We start from the raw sequence: 15,753 nt of genomic DNA on the forward strand, positions 1-15,753 counted from the left end.
TCAGATAGACACTACAAGTAAAAAAAGAACTACAAGCCAATATCTCTGATGAACAGAGACACAAAAATCCTCATATTAGCAAACTGAGTCCAATAATATATTTAAAACATTTTCACTACAACCAAGTGGGATTTATTCCTGGAATGCAAGGATGTTTGATATTCATAAATCAACATGATACATCACATTAACAAGAGAAAGGATAAAAACCATATGATTTCAAATAGATACTTGAAACATCTATTTTGAAATATCTACATGAAATATTTCAATAGATGCAGAAAAAGCATTTGATAAAGTATAGAATCCATTCATGATAAAAACCCTCCACAACGTAGGTTTATCAGCAACGTATCTCCACACAGTGAAGGCCGTATATGAAAAGCTCATAGAGACCATCATATTCAATGGGCGAAAACTAATGAAAGCTTTTCCCCTAAGGTCAAGAACAAGACAAAATGTCCACTTTCACCACTTTTATTCAACATAGTACTGGATGTCCGTACCACACCAATCAGACAAAAAAAAGAAATAAAAGGAATCCAAATTGGTAAGGAAGAAGTAAAACTTTCACTATTTGCAGATGACACAGTATCAGTAAGGCTACAGAATACAAAACTGATATACAAAAATCCATTGCATTTCTATACACTAATAAAGAAATAGCAGAAAGAGAAATTAATAATCCCATTTACAACTACACCAAAAATAATAAAATACCTGGGAATAAACCTAGCCAAGCAGGTGAAAGATTTGTACTCTGAAAACTGTAAAACACTGATCAAAGAAACTGAAGACACAAACAAACGGAAAGATCTTTCATGCGCACGGACTAGAAGAACAAATACTATGTGCGTACTGTCAAAAGCAATCTGCAGATCTAATGTATTCCCTATCAAAATGCCAACAGTTATTTTTCACAAAACTAGAACAAACAGTCCTAAAATTTGTACAGAACCACAAAAGCTCCTCAAAAGCAAAAGCAATCTTGAAAAAGAATAACAATTCTAGGGGCACCTGGCTGTCTTAGTTGGTAGAGCATGTGACTTCATCTCAGAGTCATGCGCAGTGTGGGCCTACTTACGAAAAGTAATAAAACTGGATGTATCACAATCCCAGATTTCAAGAATCACAACAAAGCTGTAGTAATCAAAAGAGTATGGTCCCAACACAAAAATAAACACATAGATCAAGAGAAAAGAATGGACTATTTTTTGTGGTGCCTCAGAGGCAGTAAGCAGCCTCAAGATGAAGCTCAACGTTTCTTTTCCCAGCTACTGGCTGCCAGAAACTCATTGAAATGGACGATGAACTCTGCAAACTTTGTACCTTTTATGAGAAGCAAATGGCCACAGAAGTTACTGCTGATGCTTTAGGGGAAGAATGGAAGGGTTACGTGGTCCAATTAATGGTAGCTATGACAAACAAGGCTTCCCCATGAAACAGGGTGCCTTGACCCACGGCCACGCCCACCTACTGCTGAGTAAGGAGCATTCCTGCTGCTGACCACAGAGCACTGAAGAAAGCAAGAGCAAGGCTGTCTGGGGTTGCATTGTGGATGCCAATCTCAGTGTTCTCAACTTGGTCATGATGAAAAAAGGGGAGAATGATATTCCTGGACTCACTGATACAACTGTGCCTTGTCACCTGGGGCCCAAGAGAGCTAGCAGAAGCCACAAGCTTTTCAATCTCTTGAAGGAAGATGACGTCCACCAGTATGTTGTGAGAAATCCCCTGAACAAAGAAAGTAAGAAACACTGAGCCGAAGCACCCAAGATTCAGCGTCTTGTTACTCCATGCGTCTCCAACAGAAACGTCAGCGCATCACTTTGAAGAAGCAGCACACAAAGAGAAACAAGAGGCTGCAGAATATGCTAAGCTTTTGGCCAAGAGAATGAAGAGGCCAAAGAAAAACGCCAAGAGCAGATTGCCAAGAGACGAGGCTCTCTTCTCTGAGAGCTTCTACCTCAAAATCAGAGTCCACTCAAAAATGAGATTGTTGTAAGAGGAACAAATAAGTAAGATCAGACATTAAAAAGAGAGGGAGAGAGAGACAGAGAGAGAACAGAATAGAAAGCCCAGGGGGCACCTGGGGGGCTCACTCAGTTAAGCCTCCAACTCTTGATTTTGGCTCCAGTCATGACCTCACAGTTTGTGGGTTCGAGCTGTCGGCATGGAGTCTGCTTGGGATTCTCTCTCCCTCTCTCTCTGCTTCTCCCCTGCTCATGTGCTCACTCTCTCTCTCTCTATCCTCTTTTTGTCTCAAATGAATAAACTTAAAAAGAAAAATAGACTGTTGCCCAGAAATAAATCCACAATTATAGGGTCAATTAACCTTTGACAAAGGCTGCAAGAACATGCGATGGGGAGAAGACAAGTCTTAACAAATGGTGTTAAGAAAACTAGACAGGAACATGCAAAATAATGAAACTGGACCACTGTCTTACACTAGGGAGCACAATGGGTAATATCTCTGACACTGGCCATAACAACTTATTAGGTATGTCTCCTGAAACAAGGAAAATAAAGTAAAAAATAAACTATTGAGTTTACATCAGTATAAAAGGCTTCTGAAGAGCAAAATATCTGATAAAGGGTTAGTATCCAAAATATATAAAAAACTAAAACACAACTAAAAAACAAATAATGCAATTTTTAAAAATGGGCAGAAGACACAAAGAGACATTTCTATGAAAAAGGCATACAGACAGCCAAAAGACACATGAAAAGATACTCAATATCACTCATCTTCGGGTAGATGCAAACCAAAACCACAAAGAGATGTATCACCTCATACTTGTCAGAATGGCTAACATCAAACACACACAAGAAACAAGTGTCAGCAAGGATATGGACCGAAAAGAATCCTTCTGTACTGTTGGTGGGAATGCAAACTGGTGCAGCCACTTTGAAACGGTATGGAGGTTCCTCAAAAAATTAAAAACAGAACTACCCTCTGATCAAGTACACTACTGAGTATTTACCCAAAAAATACAAGAGCACTAATTTAAAGGGAGACATACATCCCCGTTTATTGCCTATTATTTGCAATAGCCAAATTATGGAAACAGCTGAAGTGTCTACGGACAGATGAATGGCTAAAGAAGATGCAGTACACACACACACCCACACCCACACACAGGAATATTACACAGTCATTAAGAACGAAATCTTGCCATTTGCAACGATGTGGATAGAACTAGAGTGTATTATACTAAGAGAAACAAGCCTGCCAGAGAAAGACAAACACCAAATGATTTCACTCATATGTGTAATTTAAAAAAAAACAGATGAACATAGGGGAAAAGGAGGGAAAAAAATGGGAAGCAAACCAAAAGAGACTCCTAACAAGAGAGAATCAGCTGATGGAGAGAGGGGTAGGGGGCTAGGTGAGGGATGGGCATTAAGGAGGGTACTTGCTGGGATGAGAACGGGGTGTTAGTGATGAACCACTAAATTTTACCCAGGAAACCAATATTACACTATAACTCGAATTTAAATAAAAACTTGAAACAGAAAAAAGATAACACATACATAAAAATCTAGCCTACTAAAGCAAAGATCTGTATAAATTTAATCCATGATTCCTTATTCCCAACTCCATAATCCAAAATACCTAAAAACTGTGGCAGCAAAACCTACCCTGAATTTGTAATTTTTATTTATCCCACTCAGTTCATCAGCCTGACCTTCAAAGCCATGACTACTTTGGTCCCCTCCTACCTATCTGAGTTTATTTCCCAATTCAGCCTCCGACAAGTGGTGTAAACCTGCCACACAAAATCACAAGGGTTTGGCTGGTCTCCAAACATGGTCTAAAATGCCCATAGCTTTGGGCCTTTACGGGAAGCTGGGACAGCTTCTCTTCCCAGATCTATGTTAAGGCCTATCACAGGTCTCTCCAAGAAAGAGAAAAAATGCACACACCCCTTTAAAAAATTTTTTTAATGTTTATTTTGAGACAGAGAATGAGCACACACCGACATGTACAAGGAAGGGACAGCGGGAGAGGGAGACAGAGAATCCAACGCAGGCTCTGAGCTGTCAGCACACAGCCCAGCATGGGTTCAAACCCACGAACCATGAGATCATGACCTGAGCCGAAGTCAGCCGCTCACCCGACTCAGCCACCCAGGCACCTTGCATCCCTTTTGAATAAAGCTTCACAGCAACCTTCCTCAGTATCAGAACTAATTTGTTACCCTGCTATGATTCCGGTATATTTAATGTAGTCAGAAGGTTGGCCGTGCATGTCTTTTCTTACTTGGCAAAATTTTCAGAGAACAGAGGCTAAATATTTTATTGTTCCCCCAATTTCTTAACATAGTGCTTTATATTTTGGTCCCTAATTATAATAAACTGAGGGATGAGCTAAATCATATCCAGATCCGTAATAAATAAGTTTTGAAAAAAATCCCATCACTCAACAGAAGTGACCATCTGAGTGCAGGTAGGGAGGAGGTAGAGAGGAAGGCAAAAAAACAAAAAGCTGGCATAATAACTACTGACACAAAGAAGCAGGAAGACAGGGAGCAGCAAGGTAGGGACTAGGAAAACACAAGTCACTTTAACGTACCAGAAGAATCATCCAAGCTTGTCAGTGACATAAGTTTCTCATTTTCTAGTAAACTTAAGTCATTGTTTAGATTCTTGTCTTCAAATTTCTTTCCAGCATAAGGAACAACAATCTGTAAGAAATAAAATACAAGTAAGAGAAGCAAACTCACTTCTTTGAAGACCACAGCACAAGGGTATACAAAAGACCACCAATGCACTCAGTGTTTGTAATTCACAATTTAGGTAATGAAGGGCTAGCTGTTTCATTATGAATCAATAATTTTCTTCCTGCCCCAATGCCACCTTCCTCTCCTGGCCCACCCAATGAGACACCGTTAAAATTTAACATCTTAAATTGTAAGCATGTGCTCAAGGACCTAGTATTCTAGCCAGTAAACTAATACCCAGATGAATCTGAACACAGACTTGCTTTGGACTCTATAGCCTACACTGGAACTGTAGACTTTTCTGTTCCTCAACCAGAAACCACATAACCCTAAAGGCACATAGCAGTTTGCTAAGGGCATTCAAGGCCCAGGGTAAAACGTAACATTGCCTTCGAAGTATCACTTTTATTTCACAATCATATTAAATATATATCAGATAATACCATCTTTAAAATTAGATCGCAAAATGCACAATAATTTTTAAGATAAAAACTTGGTCTCTCCATGCAATTGCATATTTGTAGAGAACTATGTTGAATTGTGCTCATAAAAATCTAAGGATATAGAATCTAAAAGAACCAAATGAACAAACAAAAAACAGACTCAAACACAGGAACAAACTGGTGGTTCCTGGAGGGGAGAGAGTGGAACAATGGGTGAAACAGTTGAGTAAGAGGTCCAAAATTCCAGTTATAAAATAAATAAGTCACAGAGATGAAAAGTACCACGTAGAGAATACAATCAATAATATTGTTATAACTTTTCACGGTGACAGAGAACTACATTTCTGCTGGGGAGCATTTATAAGGCACAGAATTTGTTGAACTGCTATGTTGTATACCTAAAACTAATAGAACACTGTATATGACCCATACTTCAATTAAAAATTTAAAAAAGCTTATTCTCACCACTCCCTTCCCCTGCCCCCACCCCCCATACACTCATCAAATGTATCAGTAGGTCCCTCTGGTCTACATTTTCTAATATATTTATTTTCCTCCTGCTCTCACTTCATCATCTCCTTTATATCAAGTATCTTATGTTCCTATATTTGTTTTGCTGCTTTCCAGCTTTATGGTTCCTCTCTATCAATGATTTTTAATAGTTTTAGGAAGTCAATTCTTCAATGATCCTAAAAAAAAACAAACTTCCTACCATAAAAAGTTATAGGGGAGCCTGGGTGGCTCAGTCGGTTAAGTGTCCAACTTTGGCTCAGGTCATGATCCCATAGTTCATGAGTTCGAGCCCCACATCAGGCTCTGCGCTGAGACAGTTCATAGTCTGGAGCCAGCTTCAGATTCTCTCTCTCTCTCTCTCTCTCTCTCTCTCCTCTCAAAAAAATGAAGAAATATTAAAAAAAAAAGTTACGTTCTCTCCCTTTCGAAACCATGTCTTCTAAATGTCCAGAAAATGCTTTCTGACTTCAATTCAATTTGACTATACCTGAACTTCCTTGAAAAAGCATCTCTCAAATTTGAAAGCTGTTAGTAGTTATTTACATATAAGGAGCAAGTGTATAGAGCAAGGGGTCAACAAACATTTTATGTAAAGAATCAGCGAGCAAAATACTCCAGTATTTGTCAGCCTTACAGTCTCTGTCACAACTTCTCAAATCAGCTGCTGTAGCACAAAGCGGCCCTAAATAATACAGACACAAATGGGCACGGCTGTGTTCCAACAAAACTACAGAAGCAGGCAGATGGGATTTGGACAATAAGCCACAGATTGCCAAGCGGTATGTAGCACAGAGAAATAACTCTTTAGACCTTTTTGTTTATATTTTATATATTTTTTTAAAATTCATAAATATGATTCTCCAGGCCTAAAATCCCTGCTAGCTGTTTATGTTCGACTTGAAACGGTTTCTCTGCTCGGCGCCCCTTCCTCTGAGGAGCCCATCTCCTTTTACATCACACGGACCTGGTGGGGCTGGCAGCCACCTCCTCTCTGCGCATATTCAGATACACTGGTGCACAGGTACACATACACACACACACACACACACACACACACACACACACACACACACACAGAAATGGACATAAGTCCTGGCTCAACAGAGTGTTTTATTCCAACCTACGCACTGGCAAAGTGATTTACAAAAGGGAGAACACGTGACCAAGTGAGCTCATTAGAACTGTCATCTTTTTCTTTTTTAATTCACCCTCAAAGAAAGATCATGGTTTTCTTTTTTGATCATGAACATTAATAATATAGGTGGGGGGTGGTGCAGGTGAGGCTGCCGCCTGGGTGGCTCAGTTGGTTAGGGATCCTAGGTTTCCAACTCTTGATTTCAGCTCAAGTCAAGATCTCACAGTTCGTGAGTTTGAGCCCTGTGTTGGGCTCTGCACTGACAGTACAGAGCCTGCTTGGGATTCTCTCTCCCCTTCTCTAGCTCTCCCCTGACTGTGCATGCACACACACACTCTCTCTCTCTAAAAAATAAACGTGGGGCGGCTGGGTGGCTCAGTTGGTTGAGTATCTGATTTCAGCTCAGGTCATGATCTCGTGGTTCATGAGTTCGAGACCCACGACGGACTTGCTGCTATCAGCACAAAGCCTGCTTCGGATCCTCTGTCCTTGTCTCTCTCTGCCCCTCCCCTGCTCTTGCTCACTCTCTCTCAAAAATAAACAAACATTTAAGAAAAGGGGGGGTTTCCTGGATGGCTCAGTTGGTTGAGTATCTAACTTCAGGTCAGGTCATGATCTCATGCTTTGTGAGTTCAAGCCCTACATTGGACTCACTGCTGGCAGTGTGGAGCCCACTTCAGATCCTCTGTCGCCCTCTCTCTGCCTGTCCTACCCCCCAAAAATTTTTTAATTAGTAAATAAATAAACTTTAAAAGAGTGAGAGAGAGAAACCCTTACCCTCCCAGAGCCATCGTTGTAGAGGGAGCTGGCAAGGAGTGAAGTAGAGCAGAGGTAAAGACACACGAGGCTCTGGACCAGCACTACTCAGTTCTCAGTTACTTGAAGCGGTAACATGGCCTTCTGCTACTTACAAGACTTCTGATATTACTACTATTTAGCACTTACACATGTGAAACAGGAGCTTTCAGTCTCCCAGTAACATGCCAGAAACTGATAACATATAAATGATTACCTTGTTCTCCGTATTATTCATCCATGATTGTAAACAAAAATCAATAGGTGAGTCTGTTGGAGAAAACAAAAATAACTGAGACCAAATTATTTTATCCACTAAACACCCAACAATTCCTAAAAATAGCAAATTAATGAACTAAACATTTTTTTTCCCTTTAAGGAGAATAGAGCACTTTTAAATGATGGTATAGGAACTTTACTTTTAAATGATGGTATAGTAACTTATCATTTGATCAGTTAAACTAAAACACTGTCAGGGTTGGGAAGTATAAAAAATTATACCCATGCCAAAAAAAACCTTGAGCATGAATCTAATCAAGCCTTTTAAGCTAACTTTTGCTTTACAAACGATACAAGAACAGAGAAACAAAAAAAATGACAGCATGACTAAGCATATGGAAAATCTACAGGGTGACTGACCTAGTCAAGAGGCACTGATTAAGGAGACACAACAGCAAATACACCACAACATAAGGTAATCTTCTCTGAACATCAATTCAAGCAAACCAACCTGGATAATTAGCAAGTGAATATGGACTTGAGTACTACATAATAAAAGAACCCTCAGGTCTGTTAGCAGCGTTAATAGCATTGTGGTTATATAAGAAAGTATCTGGATTTTTAGAGACGTGTAGTAAATTATGTAGGAATAAAATGACATTTGGAATTTTAAAATATCAGGAAAAAAGGTAATAAAAAAACAGAAAAGATAAAGCAAGTATGACTGAATCTTATACTAGATTGTGAGGTATAGTTTTTTTAAATAAATATAAAATTTGCATGCCATGAAATCACCTTATCAAAGTGTACAATGCAGCAGTTTTTCGTATATTCACAAGGCTGTGCAACCATTAGCACTCACTAATGACACAATATTTTCATTATTCCAGAAAGAACTACTGTACCAGTAGCAGTCACCTCCCGTTCTCCCCTTCCCCTGGCAACCACTAATTAACTTTCTGTCTCTATTGATTTGTCTATTTGGTATCTATAGACGTACCTGCGCATGAACAGAATTTTATAACATGCAGTCTTTTGTATCTGTCCTCCTTCACTTAGTCTAACATTTTCAAAGTTCATCCATGTTATATAGTACATATCAATACTTTACTGCTTTTTATGGCTCAATAACACTTCGCTACATGGACTATGTTTCTCTTCCCATTTATCGGATAGAGAGGGAGATGTGAGTTGTTTCTACTTTTTGATCATCGCATTTAACGAACATTCATGTACGTTTTGTGTGGACATGTGTTTCCACTTCCCTTGGGGGTACCCCCGGGGCTGGAACCGCTGGCTCCTACGGGAGTGCTGTGTCCAATGTTGTGAAGAACTGCCGACTACTTTCACCGCAACCGCACCATTTTACAGCCCTCCCTGCAAGAGAGGAGTTTCAAGTTCTCATGTCCTCACCAACACTTGCCGTTTCCAACTTTTTGATTCCAGCTATTCTAGTAGGTGTGAAGTCATTATCATGTGGTTATACCTGTGGTTATACCTGATGACTAAAATGTTGTGCATCTTTTCATGTGTTTATTGGACACTTGTACAACTTCTTTAGACAAGTATCTATTGAAATCCTTTGCCCATTTTACAGTACAGGTTATTGTTTATTGAGTTATAAGGCCTATTTATGTATTTTGGATGCCAGTCCCCCATCATACATACGATTTGCAAACATTATCTTCCATCCTTGTGTTGCCTTTTCAGTCTTAAGTCTTCTGAGGCACAAAAGGTTTCAATTTCAGTGAAGTCCAATTAATCATTTTCTCTTTTACTGCTTGTGAGTTTGAGAAGTTATACCATTCTCACTACATTCATACATATTTGATGCTTTTCATCAAGAGAAATATAAATATCTCTTAAGATTTTTAACATAAACAGGGACAGCTGGGAAGCTCAGTCAGTTAAACATCTGACTTCAGTTCAGGTCATGATCTCATGGTTCCTGAGTTCAAACCCGAATCAGGCTCTCTGATGCCAGCATAGAGCTCGCTTTGGATCCTCTGTCTTCCTCTCTTTGCCCCTCTTCACCACCCCCTCAAAAATAATAAAATAAACATGAAAAAAATATTTTTAACATAAACATAAAAGTATGCATTCACTCATCAATCCTAACACATACGCTCAAGCAAAGCCTTCGAAGTACTGGGCCATTTTGAGTCACGTGCCATCTTCACGACATAAGCTTGCAGTACATGGTTTAAAATATCTAGCTTTAATTTCTCTGATGCAAGAGAACACAGAGTACTTAGAAGGAATCTGAAAGCAGCAGTCTGTAAGCTATTTATTTTACAATCTTCTCCATATTTTTGTAGTTTCTTTTCCAGATCTAATTTGATAGCAATAGTTCAAATGACTCCAAAGCCTTCAACTTGGTTTTCTTAGAAATAATAATCTTTTAGAATTTATAAGTCACCAATGTATACAAAAATAAGTTTAGGAACAAAAATGACTGCTGGTAAAAATATAAATTAATTGGAGTGGGAAATGTGAAAGGTGTGTTTTGCACAAAGTGTGCTGTGACCATCTGACAGCCCAGTTTCCAAAGGAAAGGAGCTTTCAGCTTAATCGGTAAAGATAATTAAGATATTAAGTAAGATTTTTTCTTGTAAAAATATTAATAGGTAAATGCCAAGCCTTAAGTGTTTTCAGTTTCCATATCACAGCTTAAGATAAATACCAAAGATAGACAAATGAGAAAGGAAACTGAAATACATACATTAAGTAAAAAAAAAAAAGTAATTTCTAAAAGTTCAGTACCTTGCATTTGTTCCAGTGGTAAAATACTATCAAAATGATCTTGGCTCTGAACGGGTTTTGCGGTTTTCGCTTGCTCCTCTTCTGTTCTTGCTGTATTATTTTGCAAAGCAGACTCTTTGAGAACAGCATCTGACAAATGTTGACTTTCTACATGGTTTTTTTTCTTAGAGATAGAACTTTTTCATTAGGGAACAGAATAATGATGAAATGTTAGTTACCTTGGGTAAATCAATAAAATATTCATTAATCAGTTATGTAAAAAAATGGATACAGTGAAAAGAAAATTTCCTAGGACCAGCCAGAAACTATAACTGGTTCCACTGTTGGTGCTCTGGGACTGCACCACCATTTTGGGTCCAGAGAAACACAATCTACCAAAATCAAATACAGTATCATATTGCTATTCTGCTTTGCAAGTGATAAGATGGCGTTTTTGTCTTTCTCAAATAAGTATCTCTGAATCTATCATATCTAGAGAAGAGAAAAACAGCTTTCTGAAAACAAGACAGACTTAAATACTGGATCTGTTAAAAAGCTGACTCTCTGAATTACTAAATGCTTTAGATTACTTTTAGCCCCTGCCACTGACCTTGTCCCCATCTCTGTATTTCTATTGTTATACATATGGATGACAGTGTTTTTCCTTAAAGGCGGTTTTTTCCTCCCAACCTCCTACAAAGCCTCTTTGGTCTGATGCAGTTCACCCCATCCTTCTACCAGCAAAAGGAAGGGTAGGAATAAACATTTTAGAAAAAGGCCTCTAAATGCAATAAACTCATCATCGGACAAACTGATATCTAGGGTTAGGCTTAAATCGGGCCAGGGTGGATGAGATGACGATAGTCCTTCCATATATTCCAAGTGCTAACCCCTGTGCCTGAGGCAACTCGCAACTCTTAACTGACCTCCCTGTTTTTGCATCTCTTTACTGGGGAGATACATACATAGAAATACATACCTACATACAAGTATTATATGATATAGAAGAGAGAAAAAGAGGTGGGGGTGCAGAGTAAAGGAATCCAACAGAATGAAAAGGCAATCTACTGAATGGAAGAAAATATCTGCAAATCATATCTGATAAGTAGTTAATACCCAAAATGAATAAAAAACTCCTACAATTCAATAACAAAAAAACCCCAAAAAACAAAAAATAAACAAAAAAACCCCAAACAATACAATTAAAAATGGTCAGATCTGAATAAATATTTTCACACACAGAGATGAACAGGGACATAAAAAGATGTTCAACATCAACTAATCATCAGGAAAATCCAAATCAGAACCACAATGAGATATAACCTAACACCTGTTATAATAGCTATTATTCTTAAAAAATAAAAAAACAACAAGTAACAAGCATTGCTGTGGATGTCCGGTGCTGGTGGGAATATAAATTGGTGAAACCACTATGGAAAGCAGTATGGAGGTTCTTCAAAAATTAAAAATAGAACTACCGTATGACTTAGCAATTCCACTTCAGGGTATTTATCCAAAGAAAACTAAAACACTAACGCAAAAAGATATATGGCACCCCCACGTTCAATGCAGCATTATTTACAACAGCCAAGATGGAAACAACCTAAGTGTACATCGACTGATGGATAAATAAAGAAAAAGTGATATATGGAATATTGTTCGGCCCTAAAAACGAAAGAAGTTTTGCTATTTGTAACAACATGGATGGGCTTTAAGGGCATTATGGTTAGTAAGACAAAGACAAATACTACATTATCTCATTATATGCAGAAAATAAAATTAAAAAGAACAGACTAAGTTCATAGGTACAGAGAACAGATTAATGGGCCGCAGAGGTGGGGAATCAGGGATAGGAGAAACAGGTGAAGGGAGTCAAAAAGTACAAACTTCCAGACATAAAATAAGTAAATCATGGAAATAGAACGTATAGCATGGTGACTATCAGTAATAATACTATACTGCTAAGAGTAAATCTTAAAAGTTCTCATCACAAGAAAAAAATTTTCTGTAACTATGGAAGGTGACAGATATTAATGAGACTTATTGTGGTAATCATTTCACAATACATACAAACATCTACTCATTACATTATACACCTAATATAATGTTCTATGTCAATTTTTATTCCAAATAAATAAAATGAGCATATGAAAGGGAACAAAAAGACCATAAAGGTCCCTGTGTGACTTACTAAAAATAAAGAAGGTGAGACGCACCTGGGCGGCTCAGCTGGTTAAGCGTCTGACCTTGGCTTCGGTCATGATCTCACAGTCGGTGAGTATGAGCCCAACATCAGGCTCTCTACTGTCAGCATGGAGCCCGCTTCAGATCCTCTGTCCCCACCTCTCTCTTTCCCTCCCTCACTCACACTCTCGCTTTCTCAAGAATTTAAAAAATAAATAAAAATTAAAAGATGGTAAGGATGGCAAGATGATGACATGAATTAAATAAAAAAGAAGTTATGACATTCAGGTTCATTTCATATTTTAACCCCACTCCAAGGAGAGCATACACACTGACCCTTAAACAAGATAAGGGTTAGGGGCACAGACTTCCTAACACAGTTGAAAATCTGTGTCTAACTTTTGACTCCCCCAAAACTTAACTACTTAATTCAACTCCTGTTGACTTACAAAAAACACATACAGTCCATTAACACATAGTCTGTATATGTATTATACGATGCATTCTTATGATAAAGCTAGAGAAAAGAAAATGTTATTTAGAAAATTGTAAGGAAGAGACAATACATGTATAGAACTATATTTATCAAAAATAATCTGCATGTAAGTAGACCCATGCAGTTCAAGGGTCAGCTGCAGTGTGACCATTAGAACTTTATAACAGAGCCAGTTAACCACCTCCCCCCAAATCCACTTCCTCAAAACTATAGCTATCACTTGTTTTTATTAGCCCATTAAAATTTTTCAAATTAAGTCAAATGAGCTTCAAGTGGCAAGAGTAATCTCTAGGAGCGCATGAAAATGACAGTAAGAACATCTATAAAAGTAAAGCAATCTGGATGAGAGCCATCAGTCTTAACTCAAGCTTATGTCAGATTCTCGAATCTGGAAAGCAGACGGGGTACAAAGGGGAAAAGAAAGCTATGGTCCAGAACAAGAACAAAAGGGCCCGGAAGCAGAAGACGAATCTGCCAGGAAGAAATGCAGACATGTTTCCTGACTACAGGAGGAAGGAAGGCAGGAGGGAGTCCAGAGGGAGGGGCTGACTGAAAGTCTACCAGATGCCCATAATGGGCAGTACTCCACTCCTGCTCCCCAAACCATGCAAACAACACAGCAGTGTCAGCATGACACCGCGCACCTAGGAAGGCTCTTCTCCACACAAGGCATATGAAACACCTGTGCAGAATGGTGGGGACAGCAGCATTGAACACCTGGCGTGAACAGGAGACTCCCCAGCCTGCTCACCCTGAAGTGAAGTCGGCCAGGAGCACCGCTCAGCTTGCACAAAGACCTAACAGAAATGAGACCTGGATACCCACTAGCCCGTACTAGCAACCAAGAAGGCAGTCATAAATCAGATTCAGGAGAAGGAGCAGCTTGAGAGATAAAAATAAAGATGAACAAACTAAACAACCCCAGAGACAACGAATAATTTATAGAACTTTGAAAAATCTCAATTAGTATTCTCAGAAAACATTCAAGAAGCTATTACATCCACAAAGAGGAGCTATTATAAAAAATCAAAGACTGGGGCACCTGGATGGCTCAGTGCATAAAGCATCAGACTTTGGATTTCCACTCAGGTCACGATCTCATGGCTCATGGGTTCTAGCCCCTCATCGGACTCTTCACTGGCAGCATGGGGCCTGCTTGGGATTCTCTCTTGGCCCCTCCCCTGCTCTCTCCCTGGCTCTCAAAATAAATAAATAAACTTAAGGAAAAAAACCAGAAAAACGAGCTTTAAAAATTATGACTACCAAATCATTTAATAGAAGGGTTGCAAAAAATTGGGAACTTATCTAGAACAGGGTTTGCACTGAAACAAACAAACAAACAAAAGGAAAAGGAAAAAATAATGGCAACAGATCAACCCAGGCAATCCAAAACAGTAAAAAAGAAAGAAAAATAGAAAATTACCAAAGTAATAGTTATCTAGAACTAAAGCACACAAATTTCTGGATTGATGCCAATTAGAATTGGGTGGGGCGGGACACAGCTACAAAAATCACCTATCACAGACTCAGAGGATTCTAAGAGTTTCCAGAGAGAAAAAAAGTTCAGACACAAAGGGTCAAGGATTAAAGTGACATCAAGCTTCTCACACTACACAGCTATGCCTTCAAAATTTTGTGAAAGTTATTTTCATCTTTAAATCTTATCTTCAGTAAAATACTCATTAATTCCACAGTTAGAATAAGGATATTTTTAAAACATAAATTCCACCCTCCCCAAGAAGGAGCCACAGAAGCCATCCTTCACATGGGGACTAAAACGCATAGCTCTGCAGCCTGTGGAGCCACCATAACAGGAAACATAGAAGTCTGGCTCTCAGACAACAACTCAGATCTTCAGACTACTCAGTGAAGGCAAGGAATAGCCCCAAAGCACGCACCTCCACCCATCGAGAGTCTAGAGCGAGGCCAGTACACTGTACTGAGGACTCGACCTCACCAGGTCTCCTGTCTTCCAGGGACAGATCAACCAGACCACTTCCCAGATTTCCTGACCCACATCTAAGAATCAAGAGGCTGCTTCTGATATTCTCCTCCCCTCTCCTCATATCCACCATCTTATCACCAACCTCAGTTCAGGGGGGCTAACTTCATTCGAAGATCCACAAGCACATCCCCCACGGTCAATCCTCCCCAACAAACCCTTCTCCTGTACCTGTGATGTACAGTGCTGGATCAGCCAAATCTTGTTATTCCTGAACTCCTGTTAACACCCCTTTCTCCACACCGCTTTAGGGAAACCCTGGATGTCTTGTGAGGACACTGCCTCCCCTAAACACTGACAAATGAGAACCATCGTCTCTCCCACAGCCTCGGAATGAATCACTGGGTGGAGAGACAGAATATGTGTCTCTATCAACATGTCCCCTCAGTACAACTTCCAGATCACCTTTGCTAAAGTCTCCAGGCCTGGAGTCACCTACAACCCCTCATGCCGTCTGCCTTAGTACCTCAACTCTCTAATGCTCTAACGCAACCCAAGCC

The 15,753-nt window shown here is 39.2% G+C and overlaps 1 protein-coding gene and 1 pseudogene across 6 annotated transcripts in view; one reads left to right on the plus strand and one right to left on the minus strand.

Moving 5' to 3' along the window:
- The window catches only part of CEP192 (centrosomal protein 192), a 128,461-nt gene that overhangs the window by 102,262 nt on the left and 10,446 nt on the right, over positions 1–15,753 (minus strand). For all 6 annotated transcript variants that reach the window (XR_003902329.1, XM_029921290.1, XM_029921288.1 and 3 more), the window contains exons 5-7: positions 10,593–10,768; positions 7,828–7,880; positions 4,577–4,688 (exon numbers count right to left, since the gene is read on the minus strand). Coding sequence is in view for 5 of the 6 variants with exons in the window: in XM_029921290.1 (XP_029777150.1) it covers positions 4,577–4,688; positions 7,828–7,880; positions 10,593–10,768 (341 nt within the window). In the remaining variant the exon portion in view is untranslated. The remainder of the gene's footprint in view (positions 1–4,576; positions 4,689–7,827; positions 7,881–10,592; positions 10,769–15,753) is intronic.
- Positions 1,249–1,994, plus strand: LOC115277260 (annotated as a pseudogene).

This window comes from Suricata suricatta, chromosome 14 (assembly GCF_006229205.1).
Source record: "Suricata suricatta isolate VVHF042 chromosome 14, meerkat_22Aug2017_6uvM2_HiC, whole genome shotgun sequence".
NCBI lineage: Eukaryota > Metazoa > Chordata > Mammalia > Carnivora > Herpestidae > Suricata > Suricata suricatta.